Raw genomic sequence first — 23160 nt, 5'->3', positions numbered from 1 at the left:
CTTCAGTATCCTAGACTAAAGGGTAAGTGATGATGGTCTGTTAACTAAACCAGATACAATCTCTGAAAAAGTACATGATCCAAAGACTTTCTCACCATCAATAAAACTGTCACAAGATTAGGAGAATTTTGACTATTTATAATAATGGCAATAAATTTAAGGTCATAAACACACTTTGGTCTTTTAGCAGGAAACTTCTGGTCTTGGGTAACATGGCTAAGTAATGCATAAAACCCTGGGACAAAGTCAATAATCATGTGGGAAATCTTACAAGTAGCACATGGCCTACTTTGTGTAGCAACTTAAACGTTTTCTCGATTTTCACTTAAATATACTATTAAGGAGCTGGCTTGCATGGAGGAGTTTCTGGGGGTTGGTAAATACTCTAAAGCTCCAAAGTTTAGAAATCACATGCATTTCTTAAATAAGAGTTTCCAGAGAAAGTGCAAAAATAGTTAAGAAGACCTCCGACAGGGCCTTTACTGGGTAATTCATGACCATCCTCATTCTTTGTTTTCCTTGCCCCATCTCCATTCATCTTCATTCCAGTGAAATTGTTAGTTTTTTCCAAGAATACATACTCTCCATGACAAGGAGGAGAAGGGTAACAGGGTCATATCCCATGCAGCAATGTTTCCATCACTCGTACTTAGCCAAAGGAAGTGCTTAGTAAACATCTGATGATGGAAGGAATAAACCATCTATTTATAACAGTGGAGTCATTGAGCTGTTCAGTAAGACTATTATGGACCCTGAGTTAGGGTTTGATTTAGTGTGATTGTGTTCACAACTTGACTTTTTTAAGAGCTACAGATGAAAGAAGGAACTCATTCAATTCTGAATTTAAATATCACAATAGATAGCAATTAGCACAGGTATCAAAGGAGTGGAGAAAATTTCATCACAGATAAGGATGTTATTATTATAACCAAAGAAAGATGACCAGATGCGAACCTATTATAGCAGCTGCTAATAAGATAAAGCTTGATAAAATGGGTTAAATTACCTCCTTAATATTAAACAAATGATTTTACAGAGGTATCTTGCTAGAACTGAACATGAGGTCAAGTCATGGCATATTAGATCCTCTGTTTCTTCATTCCATGACAAAGATAGAAAATAGGCAACTAAGTGTAACTGTTACCATAGCAATATTCTTAGTGCCACCTCCCTTTCCAATACCTTTCACGCATTCTTAATTATTCCTATATTAGAGTGAAAGGCAGGTAAATCAGGTCAGGTTCAGGAGGTTTAAGATGCAAATAGATAACCTTCTGGAATTTATAGTTATTTTGACAAGGTAACACACATGACCTCTGGCAGTTTTTAGAATTAAAACCATGCCTCTATAAGAAGGGGAGTTTAGATTCTCATTGTATTTCATTCTCTTCTCCTAAACACATGAATCAGTGTCTGGGATGGAATTCTCATGTCTCAGTGTCATTATTTAGTGGACAAATAATAAGGTTCTGAAATAGCTCTGATATAGTGTGCAGGAACAGCCTTTCCTCCATGGGAATCATTTGAAATCAGACAATGTCTTAACTGGTCAAAATTATTACTAAACCTTAGCAAAACTACATAGTCCTTCAAAAGAAAGAGCAAAGTGGCTTTACAAATGAGGTGACATCTCTGTTTAACAGCCAAGACAGCAGTGTAAAATCATTTGGGACTGGAAGCAAAGTCTACCTTATCCAATTGAAGAATGCAAGGGAATTCGAAGGTGTCAGAATGCAATTATCCCTGCTGGAATTTGCGCAGGCCAGCATCTGACACTTCCAAGCTATGCCGTAGGCCTTTTTAATGAACATGAGGCCTCCAGATTGGATTCCACCTCAATTCAGGGTATAAAACCTGCACTCTGAGAATATAGAGTGCAGAGATGTTAATTAGTTCACTGCTGTCAGGTTCAGAATTACCCTCCTAGAGATCAATATGTATAACACCTTCACTTCACCAAAGGAAATTGAGGCCTGGAAAACAGCACACAGTAACGAAGTGAGCTAGTAACTGCTTTTCTGTGCTCCCTTTTGTGCCCCTGAGTCTGCAGTTTTCTCAATTCAGTTTAATTCAACAACTATTTCTTATCTCTTGCCAGCCAGATCTTTGGCTGGGCTTCTGGGAATTTATTGAGATGAAGGGTACCCGGTTTCTGCTTTCTAAAAGCTGCCACTCTGTGTGGAGGGACGGATATGGACACAAGTAATTCTATTAGAAAGCAGAATGTGTTATGGGCTAGAGTAAAGGGTAGATAGGACCATGGGAATATGTCAAAGGGAAAGAATTCCTTCTCCGGAGGAATCTGGGAGACTGCCCTGAGGGAGGGCTACCTTTCTGTGCTTCCAAGACTCCACCCTCACTTCCCACTGGGGTTGCCTTCTGGGTCAGAATCCCTGCTCTGCGTTTCTCAGACCCAAGCTTTTATTGTAAACTTCCCTAGAATTCATCCTCTTGGGCTTTCCTGAATTTTGGCTTGGGGATAGGGATGGGTCCAGGTGTTGTAGGACCTTAAGTGTATACAACCTGAGGGACTCTGTTTATGAAAGAATACAATGTTACAAATACAACCTTAGGTCCAAAAGTGACTTTTTATTTAGAATACAAAATCAACTCTTTACAAATCTTGTTGAAGACCTTGGGACTTGGGTCCCTTTCTTCTCGGGTCTCTGTCTATTTGGCAGAAATGCTTACATAGAAATACTTCCAGATTGCTAACTGACTTCCATCCCCCACTTTCAGCACTCTACAGCTCCTGGAAACTACTGCCTCTCTGCTGAGATCCAAGCAAGTGAAGTGCTCCATTAGCTGCATGGTAAATCTGCTTTTGCTGGGGGTTGATGATTGGCTCAAGACCACACAGTAAGTAAACAGGCCAAGGACAAGAACCAGAGTCGCTTGAGTGAAATGAGCACAGACTTTGAAGTCACACAGGCCTGGCTCCAGTCTCATCTGGGGCACTAACTAGCTGTGGGCCTTCGGGTAAGTCACTTTCAGTTCCTCCATTCCCTTCCCTTGAGTGAGAATAAGAATATTAAGCACATAAAGCTGGTAAGTATTCTAGTCACCTAGCACCATTCCTGACTTGAAACAATGCTCAATAAATGGTAACTGTCATCAAGGCAACTTCTTTTCCTTAGTAATTCTTTCTTCTTCCTCTGTAATAAAATTCCTAAGTTTTAGCAAGGCACCTGGATGTCCTGAATCAAGTCCACATTTCCCAGCCTGTATATGGGATAGATTTGGCCACAGAATTAAGTTTTGACCAATGGGCTAAAAACAGCAAAAGCAGTATGTCTGACTCCTGGGAAGTGTCCTTAAAGTGACAGAGTACATCCTTCTCCAACCATTTTTTTCATGATGGTGAAGAAGTGGCAGCCATATTATATCCAGAGGTGACACTGTGAATGGGCCACATATAGCAGAAGAGAGTCAAGCTAGAGCCTGGTCCCTGACACCATGGAACTGTCTTACTGTCAGGGGCTACCTACTTGAACTTTTGCCTCAAAGTCAAATTTATAACATTTAATCCACTGTTCATTGAATTTAGTTAGCAGCCAGAACTAACTTGAGAATACATTAAGTCCTATGCTTTTTACACTTTGCTACAAGGCCTCCAGTTTGTAATGTCTTTGCATGTGTTAATCTTGCCAGGTGGAACTGGAATTTTAAAGAATATTGAGTCCTTAAACTGAAATGCCACAGTTGGAAGGAGTCAAGGGTGGGGAGTTTGGCGCTGTGGTAGAGTGATGAGAGCTACTTGTTTAGAAGGCACATTTTGTGGATCTCCAGTGACTGCAAAAGCAGCATGACTATTGCCGCGTCTGTGGCTGCTGTTTACAGGTCGCTCACTACCTGTCTAGCCAGATGGTACCTAATTAGCACATTAAAGTTGCACAAAACCTCACACAGCAGGGGTGATTATCCCTACTCTACAGATGGGGAAATTGAGATCAGAGATGTCCAGTGACTTTGAAACAAAACAAGTAATTTGTCAATGGCAGAGCTTATCAAAATCGAAAGCCCAGTCCCTTAATAATTAATTGTATTTACATCTTTCACAAAATGACACCTGGAAAGAATGGATTGTATAGAATTGATGTAACCATAAGCATCCAGCAAATCAGTTCAGAAATGTTTATTACATCATTGTTACAAGCTACCCAAACCTTAGTGGCTTACTTACATCAGCAACCATATTCTGTCTGATGACTTTGTGAGACAGGACTTCAAGCAGGGCTTGGCCAGGCAACTCTTTCACTCCACATGACACTGACCACAGTCATTTGATGGCCTTCAGCTGCAGCTGGTCTGGAGTTTCCAGGGAAGTTTCACTGACACCTCCAGCTTCTTGGTTGGGCAAACGGAAAGGCTGGGCTCAGCTGGGCCCTTCTGTCCCTCCACATAGTCTCATGGCCTTTCACATGATCTCTCTACCAGGGTAGTTGGATTTCTGAAGTGGTGGCACCAGGCTCCAAGAGTAAGTATTTCAAGACACAGGAAGAGGAAGCAAGAATATCCTAAGGCCTGGACCCAGAGACTGTTTCAGTGTCTCTTTCTCTGGTCAACTCTTTCAGTTGGTCAGAGCAGTCACAGACCCCATCAAAATTTGGGGATTTGGGGGAGGAGCACATAGATCCCAAGTCTTGATGGGAAAGCTGTCAAAGAATCTAAAGTCAGCTTCAGTCAATCTCAATACTAAACCTGTTGAGGAAATTTCACAGAAACAGGAAGGCAGATAATGTGGATGTTTGAAATATGTATTCATTTGCTAGGGTTGCCATCACAAAATACTATAGGCTGGGTGGCTTTAACCACAGAAATTTGTTCTCTCACAGTTCTGGAAGCTGGAAGTCCAAGCTCAAGGTACCAGCAGGGCTATTTTCTCCAAGGCCACTAATCCTGGCTCCCAGCCACCCACCCTCTTGATTTGCCCTTCACACTCTTTCCTCTGGAGCCATGCATCCCTGGCGTCTCTCTCCTTTTAGAAGGACACAGATCCTACTGGATTAGAGCCCCACCCTAACATCCTCATTTTAACTTAATCTCTTCTTTAAAGATTCTGTGTCCAAATATGGTTACATTCTGAGGTACTGAGGATTAGGATTTCAACATATGAACTTGGTGGGGGGGATATAATTCAGTCCATAACAAGTGTCAAATTTAATGTCATGATATGAGTGAGAAAACTGAGATCTAAAGAGAGAAAAATGATATGCCAAGGTCAGACAATACAATTAGTAATACAGTCAGAATAAGAGTTCTTTCCAGTACAGCCCTTTCCTAAACAAGTCAGATGATTCCAGCATTTATGTCCTGCCTTACAGGAGGCAGGAAACAGAAATAGAGAAACCAAGAAGGGCCCAGTGTGGGAAACTGGGTCCTCCTTCCCTCTTGAAATTTCAGGCTTTTTACAATTGTCTTATTCATAGTCATTGGTTCACAGGCCTCTCAGCTGACCCAGATCTCTGGCCTGCTCATTCTTTTTCCCATTTTGTAGCTGACATTTCTGTGGTTCAGGTCACTATTTAGATTCTGAATCATAGTAATATTGAAGAATATGATGTCCTTATTTCTTCCTTAACACAGGTCTGTCAAGACTTTGGGAACATCTCCTCAGAGATTTGCAAAAGCAGACCCATTCTGGGACTCTGAGTCACCGCATTAGTGCCCCCTAATTTGCAGTGTATACCCCATCTTTGATTTGTAGCTCTTGGATTTCAAGAATAACCTGCATGTTAGAAAGGAGTTGGCCTATGTTCTGCCTTGGCTGCTTCTAGGATATATCTGCCACCTTCTATGATGGAGGTAGGAGAAGGGGAGACTCCAGATGTGGTTTAAGATTTCCCAAACCATTGGTGTTCAATGCTCTTCTTCCAGTCTCACTTTGCATTCCAATCTATTTTTTCTATGTTGTATGAGGTCAGTAAACAAGTCTTCCCACAGATAAAAGAAGCAGTTTAATCCCAACTCATCTAAGAAACTTATATTAAGCTTCAGTTATATACCAGCCATGATGTGGAGGGCAGAGGGGGCAATATAGTTCATTGAAGCCAGTTCACTGGTTTGTTGCAATAATCTAATAAAAAGTAGACTGAAAAAAAATAATGGATATATTAAAGGAGGAAGAAGACAAGAAGGGGTAAATGTAGTCAAGTGTCTCAATGCATAGGCTTTGAAATCTGAGTTTCAATTCCTACTCTATCACTGTCTGACTTTGGGAAAGTTAGTTAACCTCTCCATGACTTAGTTATAATGGTCATATTATTGAGAGAATTAAAAAGAAGAATGTAGATACTGTCCTGAACACAATACCTGGCACAGAGTTAGTACCCAGTAGATGGTAACTATCATTTTAACCTGTCTCCTGGTGTAGCTATAAGGCTTTAAATGACCTAGACTGTTGATCTCTCTCACTCCTCACCTACACCATAAATCTGCTTTTCCTCCAATGTTCCTCACTCAGTAAATTATTCCTTCAAATATGCCATTGCTCATGCCAGAACCCTCTCTCCTCCTCATTCCACATCAACCAATCAATTACAAATCCTTTGATTTACATCCCAAATATAGCTCATCTCCATCCACTTTCCTAAGTCAAAGCCTGTCATCTCTCAGTTGGACACCATAGTAGACTCCTACCTAGACTCCATGCCTGTACTCTTCTAATACAGTCTTCAAAGGAAAGCCAGAGTAATCATATTAAATGTTAAGTTGATTACATAACTTCTTCAATGTAATGGTTTCCCAAATCCCTGCGGATAAAATTCCAAAATGTTCTACAAGCCCTGTGTGATCTAATCCCCATGCTTATGTCTCCAGATCCATCTCACCCTCTTCCTCCTCCTCACTGCCCCAGTTTGCATAGTGCTTTCTGGTGGCATATACAAGTTAAAGCTTTTCCTACAGATGATGGTTTTTAAAATGTTATAAAACTCTTTTTCAGTCCCCCACTTAATAGGTGAAGTCTCATTTTCATCTCTTTGCATGTAATCCAGACTTAGTGACTCAGTTCTAACACACAGAATGTGATTTCCAAGGATAAGTTATAAAATGGATAGCTTCTGCCTGGCTCTCTATTTCTTGAACTGCCTGCTCCCAGGAAGCCAGCTGCCATATCGTGAGGACACTCAAGCAGTCTGTGGAGAGGTCCATGGGAGGTACTGAGGCCTCCCTCCAACAAACAGCATCAATTTAATATTTATGTGAATGGCTTGGAAATGGATCTCCCAGTTGCCATCACTTCTTCAGAGAATTGCAGCCCTGGCTGACATCTTGCTGTGACATCATAAGATATCTGCCCTGGCCAGTCCCCCAAGCCGGAATTGCCCAGCCAAGCTCATCCAGTATTCCTGACCCACTGAAAATATAGATATTATAAATGTTAGTTTTAATTTTAAGCTACCTACGTTTGGAGTGATTTGTTACAAAGCACTAACTAAAACACCAGTAGGAGCTTCACAATGGCTTCTTTCTCTTCTGGGAGCATGTTTTCCTCCTCTATTTCTCAGGCTAACACTTATTCAGCATGCAGAGGATGGCGGGGTAATGTGAAAGTGGGCCTGGGCAATACCATGTTGTCTTGGTGGAGGCAGAGGCAGTTAGAGATAATAGAATACCCATGAGCATCATATAGTTCTAAGGAGAAGCTGGAGAGAACTACCTCCTTCTACTATCTGTTTTCTGGAATTATTGACCATTCACAGCAGCCTGAGCAGTGGTAGACCCTCAGCAATTCCCATCAAGGGTTGTCTTATTTAAAAAGACAGAGAGCTGAAAATTAATTTTGACAGAGCACAAAAGTTGACTGAATTGTATGGCTGATATCTTCCAGATAGTTGGTTGGGGAATTTTCAAAGTTTCTGTAAAGTACATATACTCCAATACCAAACAGAGAAAACTGCACAATTATCAATTCTATGAGCTCTATATTCCCCTGCTGTCAAAGGATGAAGGGGACCAGAGTGACCTGCAAGTCCCTCCATCTCTGAGCATCAGGTATCAGATGGAGATGTTAGGATCTCATATGCAAAGTCACGGACAATGCTTTTCTATTAACTGAAAATGAGAATGTTTTCCAGCACTAATGCAGAGGAAAAACTAACCTAGAGGAACAACCCTACACATTGTAACTGATAATTTACATTTCTTTGCTGAACTGATGGACAAAGTACCATTTGGGGATGAAGAGGAAGCAAAAATGTGATGTGATATAGAAGCAGAGTCCTTGAGCCTGGGGAATGTTGGTAAAGCTCACCATGTTCTATGAGTACAGGACTTCTATAGGATTACTAAGTGCCTATCTGAAAAGGTTCTCAATGAAGAAAGAGGTAAGGTCCCTTTTGCCTTCTCATTTCCTGTCTCTCACTTTTTACCTGATCTCAATCCAGTATTTACTCCTCCTTTTGTGACTACTGAAATTTTTCCAGTAGGAACACTGCTAAGTGAAGGTATTTAGAAAAGCTGGAGCCATTCTTCTGGCCTTCATTTCTTGCCAGAATCCTTCTACTCTTGTTTCCATAAGGCACTCTTGTCTCATCCTATTACTTCCACTGCTTTTAGAATGCTATCACCTCAGTGAGGTACCATCTTTTCTCTCCTTACAAAAGAAAACAGACCTAGTTTCTTTAACCTTTCAGCAGAAGCAAATTCCCCAAATCCCTCTGTCATTCTGGTTGCCTTCTGCTATGCCTTCTCTACTTCCAAAATATCCTATTTATAGAAAGAAACCCAAAATGTGCTCAGGAGTCATAATATGACCTAACCAATCTTCTTTACATGACTAGAATAATTTTCCCTGACTCCTTTTCAGTTTTGCAATGTACCCAATATATTACAAGCCAGTTATCTTTTCCTTGATTCCAATATATATGAAATGACAAATATTTAAATTATGTCCAATGTTATTGACAATAGGTTGATGTCCACTGCGCTCAGGAACTTTCTAGAATTAATGGGTTCAAGAGTAAGTTAGGGTTTGTGCTTTGTGCAATATTAGGGTTAAAGGAAAAGGTCTAATCCTTGAATTATTTTTTTGTTATTTGGCTTTCACTTTGGTTAATAAGGAGATTAGCTAGTTTTCGATGAAGCCATAATGCAAATGACAGCATAGGATGTAGCAGCATGCAAAAAGTGTGGTCCACCCCATCACCTGAGAATTAGTAAAAAATGCCAGATCTTGGTCCCCACCCTAGACTCAGAATCTGCTTTTTAACAAGCTGCCCAGGAGATTTGTGTGCATTTTAAATCATGAGAAGCATTGTTTAGTACCTGTGAAAGTTCACTTCAGATATTCTAGGAAGATTAGATATCAAATACTCCTTATTAGACCTCACCACAACATAGTCTTTATTACATTTACCAGTTTTCACTTGCCTTTCCATGATCCTAAGTTATATGACTCCTTGGGGATTTGCTTTCTCATTTTATTTGATTCTTAATGTGATCTTACATTTAGCTAAGTATCTTTTCTTGCAATCCCCAACCTGACATGTTCTTGACCTGTCTCAATCTCCTATCAACTTTTCATATTAACGTCACTTCTCCCCTACTTGCCACCCATACTTCCTCTTATTCATCTCTTCCTCAGATTTCCATGTGTCCTATTCAGCCTCATTATGGGGTTGTCTGGCTTTCCTGAAATTAAGTTAACTCATATCCAGATCTTCACTCATGTTGACTTGTCAGGCTCAGGAATGTACAGAGGTTACTGTAACTAAATCATAACTTTTCAAGGCTTTCTCTTGCTTCTTTTTGATGCTCTGATTGTTTCCTTTCTAACTAAACTAGGTTTGTAGATGGAAGATTCCTTGAGTGTTTTTAAATATGAGCTCAACACCAGGTTCTTGGCAATCATTGCCTATTCTTGTTTTCAGAAAGTTTTCCAAATTGTGCATCGTGATTCTTTGCCTCTCTGTCTATTGCCTGTGGAGAACCATTAGAGATCAGGAAGTGACTAAGAGAGCCAATCTTTCTTCCTACCTGGTCAGAATCACTTCTTATATCATAAACAGAACTCTTCTGCTGTCTGTTTTTTTTTAAGCCTCCAAAACAGTAATTAGGTCACCATCTGAGGCTTCTTTACAAACACTCTTCACTGATTATAACAAGTGATCCTAAGGTAATGACTGGAAGGCTGCACTGTTGACATCTTAGTGATACTTACCCAAACACTCTGCAACTGTACTGTCTTCACCCTGAGTCCCTAACTCTTCACCGATTAGGTCTTAGGTCTATTAGACTCCAAGACTCTTTAGGGTAAGACATTTTTAATGTATGGATCACCAGCCCCTATTAAAGTGCCTGGCATCAAATAAGTATTGAAAGGGAAGAGGAGGAAGTAGAAGTAAGATAGAAGGAAGGAAATAATTTATCAAACACAAGGTGAGATGAAGATCTTGACAACAGATTTAGAAAGACAAGTTGGGAGGAAAGAATGAAAGTACTCCCTTATTACTTCTGTGTTGATATGGGGGAGAGAATACCCAACCATTCTTTTTGGTTTAGCTTGCTGAATTGCCTCTTAGAAATCAAGAGAGCAGACTTTGTCTAAAGAAATATTTCAAGGGTCTATTAATTCCCTAAGAAAAAGCAATCAATCCTCTTTCATTTCTGATTTTGTAAACTCCTGTTTTGTTACCTCTTTCCTACTAATTCTGAGACCTTTCACACCCCTACTTAATGATATTCTTGCGTCTCCTAGTCTTGATAAGCCCCTTCTTGTTAATTTTTATACCATCATCATAAAGATACAGGCAGAGAACAAACTTTTATAGCTATCTCTTTGGTAGAAAACTGCATGTGTACATCAAACAATTCACCTATAAGAACACAATATTCACAGTTTGAAAGCCAAAATCCTTCCTTTTAGTTGATTCTTCTTTTTAAGTTTGGCTACATAGTTAGGCAGTGATCATTAAGGAACCAGATTCGTTTACTGCTCAGTTTGAAACTTTCTTACCATTACCTAAAATGAATGGGGTCAGATGAACCTAGAGAAGTGTAATATTCATATCACAGTTGAGTAGAGTTTAGAAAATGAGATGACCTCAGAAATAAGTGCTCCCGAGATTAAAATTGTGGCAGGTGCAGTGCTTGGCATCTATTTTAGTAAATGAAATGACTGCAACCTTTGCTTATATTAAACTGGATTTCTGCAGCTGGAAACGAAGAAAGTATGTAAGTGAGTGGAAGGAGATAAAAAAAAATGTGGAAAGCTGATAATGCACCAAGAGAAGAGAATTCTCCCTTAGACCACTGAGAAACCCAGAGAGGAAAAAAATAATATGGTCAAACTTTATCCCTTCATTCCTCTCCCTAACTCTCTATAGCAACTCTCATTTTATAGCAACTCTTGTCCCTCATCTTGGTCCATGAGTTGTAGGTTTTAGTAATGACACCAAGAAAGAAGGGCAATGGTCCGAAATATTCCTTGGAAAATATTTGTAATACTATCGCATTTTATCTAAATCATTTCAGTTCCTGGGCACCCAAGCTAACAATTCAGGGTATAGCACTATAAAATATGGAGTTAATTTTCAGAATAAAGATCCATAACTGATAGTCTCTATACAAACCACAAACTGCTGACACAGAAGTCAAATAAATACATCACACATGACAATGGGAATAATTGTGTTCATATAGTGATCACCTCTCTGTGTTACTTCAAGATTTCAGTTCTGTACTAAACTCTCTGAATAAGCAAGGGAACTTAGTTATAGCATTATGAATTTCATTCTCAGGAAATCAGTTTTGTCCACAAAACCTGCACCCCAAGACCTCTGAGAATGGTATGTACCAGCTGTCCCAGTCTTAGGGCAGCATCTGCTGGCTAATTCATGGATCGACAAAAAGTGGCAGTTTGTGGACTATCTGAGCAGTCCTTTTAGTTGGAGGAAACTGCTGTGTTGATAACTGTGAGGGTATTTGGCACTTTTTTATGATGACCAACCTCAGGGCCCCAGGAACCTGGCAAGTCTAGAACTGTTTCTAGTGAGGTTGGACAAGCATTTGTATGTTTGTGCCATGGCTAAAGCCTAGAACACACTGGGTTGTATCTGGAAACATCTCTAGAGTAGTAAGAACTCAACACTCGACTAACTTATAGTAATAATAACCCACTACCAATGGGTACAGAAGTCCATACACAGAATTAGGAAGTAAAGCCTGTTTTTCATAAAGAAGGCATTTCTGGAATGGGAGGGGCAGGGGAGCAATTGAAGCAGCCACTGAATATTCATGTGTAGCATGTCTAATCATCCAATCATGTAACTGAGGCTTTTACACATAAAGAAGCATGAATGACATTAAAACACAGCATTTCTGGTTAGCATAAAGAAACTGGAAATTGGTAAGGGCTGGGTGGTCTGAAAGTTAAGAGCTAGCCACCATCTTCTGCAGCAGCTCTCCGCCTCATCCGTGCAGTCAATAGCGCCACGGCCAGGGCCTGTGACGCGGCTGGTGGGCTCCCTTTCGTGGGAACCCTGGGTGGAGAGTAAAATAATAGTGTTGGTGCCAAAACGACGAAACCTGAAAGGCGTTTTGGGACTTCCCAGGGCACTTGCGCTACTCAGAGCGACCGGCATCTCCATAACAACTGGCTAACATTCATCCTCGGTTTCCTGCTCTGCTGTGCTGGCGCCAGCGGGGATAGGCAAAGGGCAGCTTCAGTGGAAAGATACCTTGGGTTAGCGCCTCCCTCCGCTGGGGGACCTTGCCAATGATCGAGTTACAGCTTGTTGCCTGAGATTTCCCGAGTTCTCTCCCAGTCTCCGGCAGCGATCGGCGACCCTCGCCCACCTCGCCAGCCTTTATTTTTATTTCACACTCAGGGGAGGTGGGGGTGGGAAAAGAGGTGGGTTTGTTTTGTTGTGCTTTTTTTCTTCTCCTTGAAGTTCATCCTTTAGGCTCTAAGTTACTTTCCGACAACACGTGACCCCTCCACTTTGCAGCCTGCGCAGCCGCTGGTGGGGAAGCGCGGGTGCCAGCCGCGGGGCTTCCTGGGAGAGCCCCCCTCCCGCGGCTCGCAATTCCAGCCCCGCTCCTTCGGCGCTCGGCTGCTCCTTCCCGCCGCGCTCACCCCAGCACCTAGGCGGCCCCGGAGCCCCCGGATGCTGCGGAAGCGACTTCGGGGAGGAAGCACGAGAGGAAGCGGGACGCGGAGCGCGGAGGCGCTGCGGTGGCACTCCTCTTGCCTGTGTCCGCAGCTCCATACTCCGCGGCGCGCCATGCCCACCTAGCTGCGCACCGGCGCTGGTAACTCACATTTGAGAAGCCATAACCCATTAGAGCAAACGCAGACGTAACTTTATTTAACTCAGCCGCTCCGAGAGCTCGGTTTATACAGGTTCCTGTGGGCAACTAGTGGCTCGCCCCGGTGCCTCTCGCCGAGTCATCAGTCCCCTGAGAAGGAAAGGGAAAGTTGCCGAGCTGATGCGCGCTTCGACGCATGTAGTTGTTCCCAAGGACAAGTCACTCACATACCGCCCCCCGCACCCCACCTCCCCTCCCAGCGCCTAGCCCCCAACCCTCCATTTGATCATCACCCACGATCTCAGCAGCTGGAGACCTTTAGTCATGATAGGGGAGGGGGAGGGGCACGAACTTTTCTAAGAAGTTTCTTTTTTATCGAGGGAGTCACAGTGAGTTGGTCACGTAAATAGCAAGGATAGTCGTCGTCGTTGCCGCCCCCCACCCCCTCCCTCTGCTCGTTTCTGGCATTATTATTACAGCGGTAGCCTGTTGGCGCTGATAAGCAACAAGTTCCCCAACGGTCTTCCCGCCCTAGCCTGACGAGGCGAAGATTTTCTTACCTGGCGACAGGGAAACCTCTCGAGCCGAGCTCAGCTTTGCCAGAGCCCCAGCTGTGAATTGAGCAGTGGGCAAGGGAGCGGTGTGCAGGCTGAGTTATTTTTATGAGGGTACTCTGAAACTCCTCACTTTCCCCGGGAACTTTCTGTGCCAGGACCCAGTGACAGACGATTGGGAGGCAGCCCCAGGAACAGCCCGATATATAGCAGGGCAGTTGCTCATTCATTAGAATCACGTAAGAACTCAAAAGGAAACGTGTCTCTCGGAGTGAGGGCGTTTGCGTAAATCTATAGGTTTTTCAACACTGATGCCAGTTGCTTTGTCTTCTGTAGTCGCCAAGGTGGTTGAGAGTTTAAGCTTGCGGATATTGCAAAGGGTTATTAGATTCATAAGTCACACCAAGTGGTGGGCGATCCACTGAGCAAAGCCGAACTTCTCACATGATGACTTCAAACAAGACACATTACCTTCCAGCATCTGTTGGGGAGACGGGATTTTAAGACACTTGAGTCTCCAGGACAGCAAAGGCACAATGGTGAGTAGCAATAAACCCTGCATTATAATTGAAAAATCTTGACATGTTGCTTAACAACGGCATATCACAGCTAGCTTTTCCTAGCACTTCACACGCCAAAGAACAGCAGCTACTCAGGCCAGGAGAATCGGTTTTTTACATAGTGCAACTTTAATTGGAATCATTTGAGATTTAACACAGCAGTGTGGAACTGCGTGGAACAAACTTGGAGCTGGAGGGGGGGTGTGTACGTTATATTGGCTGTTCAAGGCTGATGCTTCTCTCCCAGTCTTCTTGCATTCCATTCTTTGCCTTTATGTGTGTGGTATATGACCATATTCTATGATTTATATGTGGGCATGTAATTGACATTCGCAAGGGGGTTACTTTCCATCTAAAAACAATAGTGCTATTAGAGGTTAGAGTTAGGGGGTGGAGTGGGGGTAAGGATGGGGTAGAGACTGGGAGTTTGGGCTCAAATGGGGGTGGGGTTGGTGGGAAAGAAAGTCAGAAGTGCATTATCACCGGTAATGAAATGGGCAATCCTCTCATAGAAGAAAAGGGTCTCATCAACATTTGATCAACTATTAACAGACTGTCTTTGGGAAAGCTATCCGCACGTGACAAAACGTAAGGAAGTGGAAGAAACCGTCTAGAGCAATATCGAGTATCACTTAATTAGATATTTTTTAAGCGTTTTCCTCCTGCTGTGCGGACTGTGTAATGGAGAGATTGGAATCCATTCAGTACCTTGGACAGAGCCAGCAGATTTGTCCGAGGTGGTGATACCCCAGGTAGCTGTCTTGGCCCCGCAGTAAAGCCAGCCCTGTATCGCCCTTAAGAAGCGTCTTTTCTGAGGTTCGGCTCACAGTGAGATCGGGACTGGAGAGAGTCAGATTTTGGAGCAGAGCGTTTGGAAAGCGAGACCCAGTTTGGTCCCCTCATTGAGCTCGCTGAAGTTGGCTTCCTAGCGGTGTAGGCTGGAATAGACTCTTGGCAAGCTCCGGGTTGGTATACTGGGTTAACTTTGGGAAATGCAAGTGTTTATCTCCAGGATCTAGCCACCAGGGTGGTGTAAGCCGCAAAGAAGGTAAGCACCGGGGCGGGGACCCCCTGAAACCCCAATTCTTGAGCTATTTTGATACTCGATCTTTCCTAGAGGACGCGTGGTGGCGGGGAAGAGGTAGAAGGAAAGCGTGAGAGGGGGGTTGTTTCTTGGTATTTGCCCAGTTTGAATGGCCTTAGGTGAGAGCCTTGGGGTAAAGAGAGAAGGCGCAAGAAAAAAAAAATCAGTCTTCCTGCGGATATAATGAGTTGAGTTAACTTGGACCGGCAAACGTCTGATTCAAATGTAAGATTTCTCTTTTTCTCCCCTTCACCTCCCTCTTTTCCGTTCTCTTTGCCGGTGTGTGTGTGTGTGTGTGTGTGTGTGTGTGTGTGTGTGTGTGTACAGTAGATTCATCACTAATTCTCAAGCTTTTTGCACAACATTCGATTTCCTAAATTTTGACTTTTGTACCATTTAGAATCAAGCGGTGGAGGTGGTGTGCGGTGAGGAAAGGGGAGGTGGAGGTTGGGAGGGTAGGAGGTAATGCTAAATCTCCAACACAAAATGAATCAAGGTAATTTCAGCTCTTCTAGTGAGGATTCATTCTCTCTGTATCCCTCCCTCACCCCCTCCCTCGCTCCTTCCCGCCCCCCCTTCCATCCCGCCCCCTCATCCTGCCTCCATCCCTCCCTCATTCTATCTCTTCCCCACCGTCGCTTTCGCTCCTAGCTAGATGTTCCTTTCTGGGTGATTCCCCCACCCCATCCCCCGTTTCCTCCCTCCCAACAAGTTTCGGGCGGTGGCCTAGAGGACTCCCGCTTTCTCAAGGGCCGGATGTCTCACTGAGTCCAGGTCCCAGTCAGTCGGAGTAACTACGGAAAGCGGGGCCTCTGCTTGGGAGGAAAAGGTCCTTTCCGAGCCGAAGAGCCGGGGAGCTGGCCGGGGGAGGGAGCCTTGGCGGCTGGAGGCGGTGTTGAGGAACACTCGTAGCTCCGGTCGCCCGCTGGACAGTCACCAATCAGCTGGGCGCACAGACCGCCCAGCCACCGAGAGGATGCACCCGGAGGCGCGGGTGGAGGGCGGCGGGCTCGCCACCGGGCCGCCCGCCGCCGCCCAGGTGGGCCAGGGGGCGGGGGAGACCGTAGCTGCGCAGAGCTCATAGCCTTCCGTTCCACCTCCCCCACCTCAGCCCCGGAGGGACCCCCGAGCGGCCAGAGAGCTCGGCAATCTTGTCCTCTTCTCTCTCCTATGGGAGCCCAGGGACTTGCGTGCCCCCGCACGGGGGGCCAACATTCTCTCCGCACACTTACAACCCTCTTCCACCCCCTTCTTGGGCCCTTTGTTCCGGCCGAGGAGCACGGCCCTTTGACAGTTTTCGCCCCAGGGCTTGGTCTTTCAGGACTCCTCCTTCCCGGATCAGCCCTTCTTAATTAAGAGGCAGGGGCTTGGTGTGAGACGGAGGAACTAGGAGAAAACCGATTTCCGAAACTCTGGACTGCACTATTCCAGTGAGCGAGTGAATCCCAACTCTGCTCAGGTAGAAAGGGTGGATTCATAGGCAACGCGAGGATACTGTGGAGATTTAGAAGGAAAAAATAAAAAACAAGCTGTAGGATCAGATGACGGTGATAGGCTGTTCCACACAAAGAGCGTAGCACAGGGTTTTTACGGAGCAAGCCTGCAGCGAATGGGGCACAGATTGTTCCGAGATCCAGTCGTTTTCTCAGTGAGATCTACGCGACGGGAGGGGAGGGGAGGGGAGCAGCAGGGTGGGGAGTGAGGCGGGAGGGGCTGGGCTTGGGGGCGGGGGGATTTCTGATCAGTCTGATGCAATTCCAAGCGTGCTGCAAAGGAACTCCAAGGAGTCCGCATCACCATCGCCACCCACCCTTCCCAGATGGTGCTGTTTTAAATACGGATCTGCAGGGCTGAACACAGAACTGGGAGATTTATTGCAAAATCCTGAGAAGGGGGAGAACGCGGAACGGAGGGGCAGAATTTAAAGGTGCAACGCTTGCTTTTCCCCAGTCAAGCGACAACCGGTCGGAATTTTTCTTTTTCTTTTTTTTTTTTCCTGTCTGCCTGTCTGGATTCTAATTCACCAAGGAAGTGGTGTAAATATTGTGACATTTTGAGGCGGCTTGATGGATAAGAAAAAAAATCATCTGTCACTCTAAATTGCAGAGTTCCCTCTCCACGAGATGCCTTGCTAGCAAATACTCTACTGCCTAATACAGTTGCTAGGGCTTCAAATGAATGCATCGTTAAGGGAATATTATCCTTTTAGTCGACTTGCCAATTTATCTGACAGTCGAACCGAGAAAATTGTAGCTTTTGCGTCCCTGGGAGACAAATAGGGAAACTGCTTAACAGTCTAATTCTTGTAACCTCGAGATCTTTAACAACTTAAACAAACCTCAAAAGTGTCGCGTCATCCTCTCTCACACATATCCTTGACTTGTGAGATGAAATGGTTTCGCCTGAAGTGTCGTGGAAATGAGTGTCACTTTAAGAATGGTGTGCCTGAAATTCACTGTTTATGTGTATTTACATAGAGCTCCTCAGCATGAAGACAAAAAATTTCAATTATCCAGTTTGAAATCAGACCAAAGATTAGGAGATGAGGAGGAGAGGAGAACAAAGGGGAGGAGGGCTTTTAAAAAAATTAGCAGTAACCTACTCTACTTTTGTACCCCCTGGTCTTGCATATTATATTTCTGTGTGTGAGATTTCAGCTGGGCTTGCTCCCCCAGTGGAATATACCTGTATTGATTCAGATGAAAATAATTCATCCAGCCTTTAGCTTTTTCAGTGTCATTGATAGTAAGACCTACAACGCAGCAATCTTTGTAGGATAGAAGAGAATGTCTGAAAGGGCTTTTCAAACTGGGAGGCAGACACTCCTTAAGCGGAAGGTATCACTGTAACATTATCTTTGCACACAGCATTTTCATTTGGTTGAATCAGAGTACCAGTTATTTTTAAATATCATTTAATTTGTATAGTCAAGGCAGTAAATGGAGATTTTAAAAGCAACTTTTTTTGTTGGCTTTCGAAATAGTATCTATCAATGTAAATTGGAAAGAAGGCCTTTAAGAGATCTAAAAACAACATACATAAAATTCTTCATTCACTTGTCATACTCTCCGTATAAAATCTCTAATCTAAATTCTTAATAAGAGGAGAAGCTAGTGAATTTAGTTTCTTTCCTTTCCCTGGCCTGTCCTCTAGGGGAATCTTTAATAAGAAACAGCATTCCAAAATGAGGAGTGGAAGAGGCAAGGGCCTGGATGACCACAAAATAGATAATCAGCCACAAAACCAACAAATAGAAATGAGAAAATCAGCATTGAGGCATGCCTTAATGAAGGATTTTTATTTTTAATTCTGTGATTTGGACACCAGAATCCAACTTGCTCAAATAACATTCACTTGATCAAATTGCTTACAATCTGTCAGTAAAAATGAGGTCTAACTGAACATATTTTTTATTGAACGTACTTCTACGGAAGGCCAGTAAAGCTAATCTTTGCTTTTAACTAAGACAAACTAACTATTTAAATTATTCTAATGCATATGAACTGATACCAGATTTTAAAATTCTGCTTAAAACTAAATTTTTTTTGAAAACACAGACTTGCCAGAAAAATATCTATTTTTGTAGATTTCTTTTCACTCTATGGATAATTTAACAAGTTGCCTATTTTAATTTTACAACTGCTACCTCAGAAGTATCTCGGATTATCTTTCTTTGGTATCTGCTGATCTGCTACTGCTGTGTGTGTGTGTGTGTGTGTGTGTGTGTGTATGGGTAGGCATGGTTGTCTCTAGTTTCTAGTGAATTTAACAAGCAGGTAGTCTGTTAAATTTACATGCCATAATCCATGTAAAGAACAGTATGTGGTACTTAATAAATAAAAATAAACCTTAGCATTTAGTGGAGCTTACAATTACTGAATCTTACAGAAATGGGGGGAGTGACTTTAAGGGGAGTAATATTAAATTCTTAAACAATATATATAAAAAGATATTCTTCCTCCTTTGGCTTAAGAGTGACAATGATTTCAAAAATATGAAATCTTTCTTCTTGTACTTTGAAAGATAAAGCTACTGCTTGAGATAGATACACGTGTTCCATAAAGTTTAATACCCCAATACACCATGGTGCAAAGATCAAAATGTTAAATAATGTATACCTGCCTCCATTTTCATTTGCGAATTTTTGGAGTGTTCGTTCTGAGTTTTTAAAAATTCAGATGGACTTTTTTCCCTCTTTTCTAACATTCTAGATGAGTTGTATAAAGAATTCTGCCATAATGCAGCCTCTATTTGTATTTCCCAGTAATAGTACTTCACGCATATCGTGCTTCGAAAGTTCTTTACAGGTCTCCTTATTTGATCTCTTTAGTAATAATGTTGGGTAAGAATTGTCAGCAGTCACCTTTTACAGATGCGAAAACTCATGTTCATTGTTGTCCGAGACCACATTGCCAGTAAGTGGTAAAGACTGGCTCAGAATCAGTTTATTCCAATTTCAAGGACTGTGCTTGTTGAGGGAGGACCTTGCTACCTCAAATCCCACTTAGACATTTGAGGGGATTATAGGCATTATTTTTTCCTCATGTTTTGATTTCTTTAATTTAAAAAAAATGTACAAAGAGCTTCCAAAATTCTGCTGGCCTAATGTAAAGTTTTTACCAGTCTATGACCTCTTCCTAAGCCACTCTTTCACTCTCCCACAATTGGAAGATCAAAGAAAAGAGGGATCTTCCTGTTGCCAACACACCATCTAAAATAAAGCACAGTCACAAATTTGCCCTGAAACATCACAGACAATGGGAAGAGACAAAGCCAAGGAGCACTTGACTTTTAACTTGGGAGTCACAGAATCTGAGGGGCAGAGGTTCCCAGAGGTCACTCAACCCAGCCCATATCTGATGCTGAATTCATGCTGGCTTGTTTACTTCTAACACTCTGAAATTTCATACCAGTCTTGGATGCCTGGAATCTTGCTTATCTTGGTAAATATTCTGATCCCTATGGGCATCATGAGCTTAACTGGCCATTTCCCACTTAGCTGGAGGTATACTTTCTTTACCTATCTTTCAATACCTAAGAGACTCTAACATTCATACCTTTATTCTTGAAGCATTAATTGACAACCTATTATGTACCAGGAACTGTGCTGGAGTCTGGAGATTCAGCATTGATCAAGACTGAATTGTACCTATCTTGGTGGGATTTTTAGCCTAGAGACATGACTGGTCTTTCAATTTGCTCTGATCCCTAGAAGGGGACAGGCTTCTGGATTCTTGTCTTTTTCAAGAAGGTGCAGTGAGCAGATTAAAAGCCTGAACTCAGGTTTTGCTTCTGGCTGGTTGTCAATAGCTGGAAAAATCAGAACTCAATTAGTTTCTCTCAATCTCTGTTTCCTCACACATGAAACAGGGAGGATATTCTCAGGATAAACTCTAAATTCCATTTTAGCTTTAAGTGTTATAATAGATAACTATTGTTTGATGGAAAGTAGGGCCTAAAACACCCTAACCTCTGATGATTCACAAGTTTGGTGCCACAAATTTTTAACTTGTTTTTTAAAAAGTACATTATAAGTAATCAAAGTGGCTTATCTGAACCCAGTGTAGAAAGAATCTGGATATTGAATGAACTGTTTTCGAAGAATTGGTAACTTGTAAAGTTTTAATTTGAACAATGATCTCAAATTTCTGCAGATTATTGGATGATGAGAGACTTGCTATCAAATTAAGTGCTTATTTTCTTTATGCCATCAGAGGTTCTAATTTTTCAGGTCATTTCCTTTTAAAATAAAGATATTGCATCCTGAAATTGTCTAGGCCTCATGAATAATGCATTATATACACATGATAATAGATAATTAGATGGACCAACCAGGATAAACATGAAAAGGAGCTGGTAGCCCAAGGACTGCAGAAGGTATGTGGGCTCTCTGACATCCAGGAAATGCTATAGATCTGTCCTTAGCTAACTCAGCCTGGTGGAGATAATTAAGAAAAAATGTGGGTGTAGAAAGGCTGCAAGCCATTCCCTGGGATTGGCTAGATTGCTGCAGTAGTTCAAAAACAATTGGCACAGCCACCCACACTGGACATGATTGCCCTTTGATGAGGCAGCTATTGACTTTTATAAAGATGCTATATTTAAAATAACTTCTGATGCACTAGGGATGACAGATATCATTCTTGGATTCTATTTTAGACAAATGGCAAAATACATTCCAAAGCATTAATTTCAAAATAAAAGACTTTAAAGCCTAGTTACTAATAGCCAGAAGTTTAGCAACATGTGACCTCTGAATTAAACAGTTCAGTGTGAAGCTAGAGGAACATGTGGCCTATGTAAGACATTTTGATGAGTTGTGAGCATTTCCTGGATCATCACAGGAAGTTGAAAGTACTTTGGCAATGTTTTTAACCTCTGAGTGAACGTTGAATGCACTCAAAATCCTTCTCACACTGGGAAAGGGAAATCCAATCAATTGCCCTAAGCAGCAGAAGAAAATGCTCTGAGATCTCTGTGCCTAGAGTGCATGTTATGATGTTATGGAATCCAGAAGTTTCTTCAGAATGTGCTAAATCCCAAACTCATCAGCACCAGAAGGAGTTGGAATTGATTTATCTCATCTAAAGCTTCAAGTAAAAAATCAACTATCTAATCCCTAAGTAATAAGATGACTGTGAGACAAAATACCTAAGTTGGGTGATAGTAGAAAGGCTTCATAAACATCGAAAGCCTTTGGGATGATACACTGCAGGGTTAGTGAACAGAAAAGGAAAAGGTAACATGAAGAGAAACTGAGTGGAGAAATGATAAGGGAAATCAAAATAGGTTTAGTACTAGATAGCAGTTATTAAATCAAAGTGCCCTTTCTGGGAGTCTTCCTTAAGGCCATTTGACCATTGAGTTCTCCACTGTCATTGTCATTATCATTCTGGTTACTTCGGTAGAAAACAATTTATTTTGCTTTTACCTTCCTCCTCCAGTAAGGGTCTCTTTCTCCCCAACAATTTCCATAATCCATCTTTAAGAATGGCCTTGTTACTGTTTCTCCTTGGGGTATGTTGTAGTAACATGGGCTTTGTAACCACTCTTGTATCATGGACTCCAGTCTTTTTGGCAACCTGGTTAAGCCTTTGTAAACCCTTTTCAGAATAATGTTTCTAAACAAATAAAATAAAAAAGTATAAAATTACAAAGGAAGCCAATTACATTAAAATACAGTTATAAAAACATTGTTAAAAAGCATATTGTGTGACACAGTAATACATGTACTTTTTGACATATTTAATAAGACCTAGCAGTGAAGTAAATACTGTGATTTTCGAAAGAGTGGTAAGCATCAATGTATTTTGTGATATCTGTAACAACTGATTCATGATCCAAAGGTGTCTGATTTCTACTGGTGACAAAGTGCAACTATTACTATGTAGCATTTCCTAAATATATTTGACAAAAGACTCTGTGGTGGAGGAGACATGTTAACATAGCAAAGATTAAGAAATATTAACTTAATCTCTTGCTACCTTTCAGTATTAGCCACTGAGTTTTCCTTCCTGGAAAAAGGAAACTAACATTTGGAGAAAAATTTTTAAATACTCTCTTTTGCCATTAGACAAGTTGCCAAGTGGAGAAAAAAAACAACTGATGAGATGTCTAGGGTATAGTAGGCATGTGTCTATGGATAGAGCTTGCTATTACTTTACAGTTTACCCTTAGTACCACCAGCACTACCCTACTGGCCTAAAAATCA

At 42.2% G+C, this 23160-nt stretch overlaps 1 protein-coding gene across 3 annotated transcripts in view; it reads left to right on the top strand.

The window, feature by feature from the left end:
- The first annotated feature begins 14227 nt into the window (after positions 1 to 14227).
- Positions 14228 to 23160, top strand: part of BDNF (brain derived neurotrophic factor) — a 48026-nt gene continuing 39093 nt past the window's right edge. Inside the window, exon 1 of one of the 3 annotated variants that reach the window (XM_017667612.3) lies at positions 14228 to 14344. In XM_017667612.3, coding sequence (XP_017523101.3) covers positions 14342 to 14344 — 3 coding nt within the window. In that variant the 5' untranslated portion in view covers positions 14228 to 14341. Of the gene's footprint in view, positions 14345 to 15180; positions 15414 to 23160 lie in introns of those variants that run through there. The other 2 variants (XM_073216348.1, XM_017667617.3) reach the window with 2 other exon arrangements.

Source organism: Manis javanica, chromosome 11, assembly GCF_040802235.1.
Source record: "Manis javanica isolate MJ-LG chromosome 11, MJ_LKY, whole genome shotgun sequence".
Lineage (NCBI taxonomy): Eukaryota > Metazoa > Chordata > Mammalia > Pholidota > Manidae > Manis > Manis javanica.
Note: the sequence above shows the minus strand (reverse complement) of the source record. Positions and strands in the feature narration are given on the sequence as shown.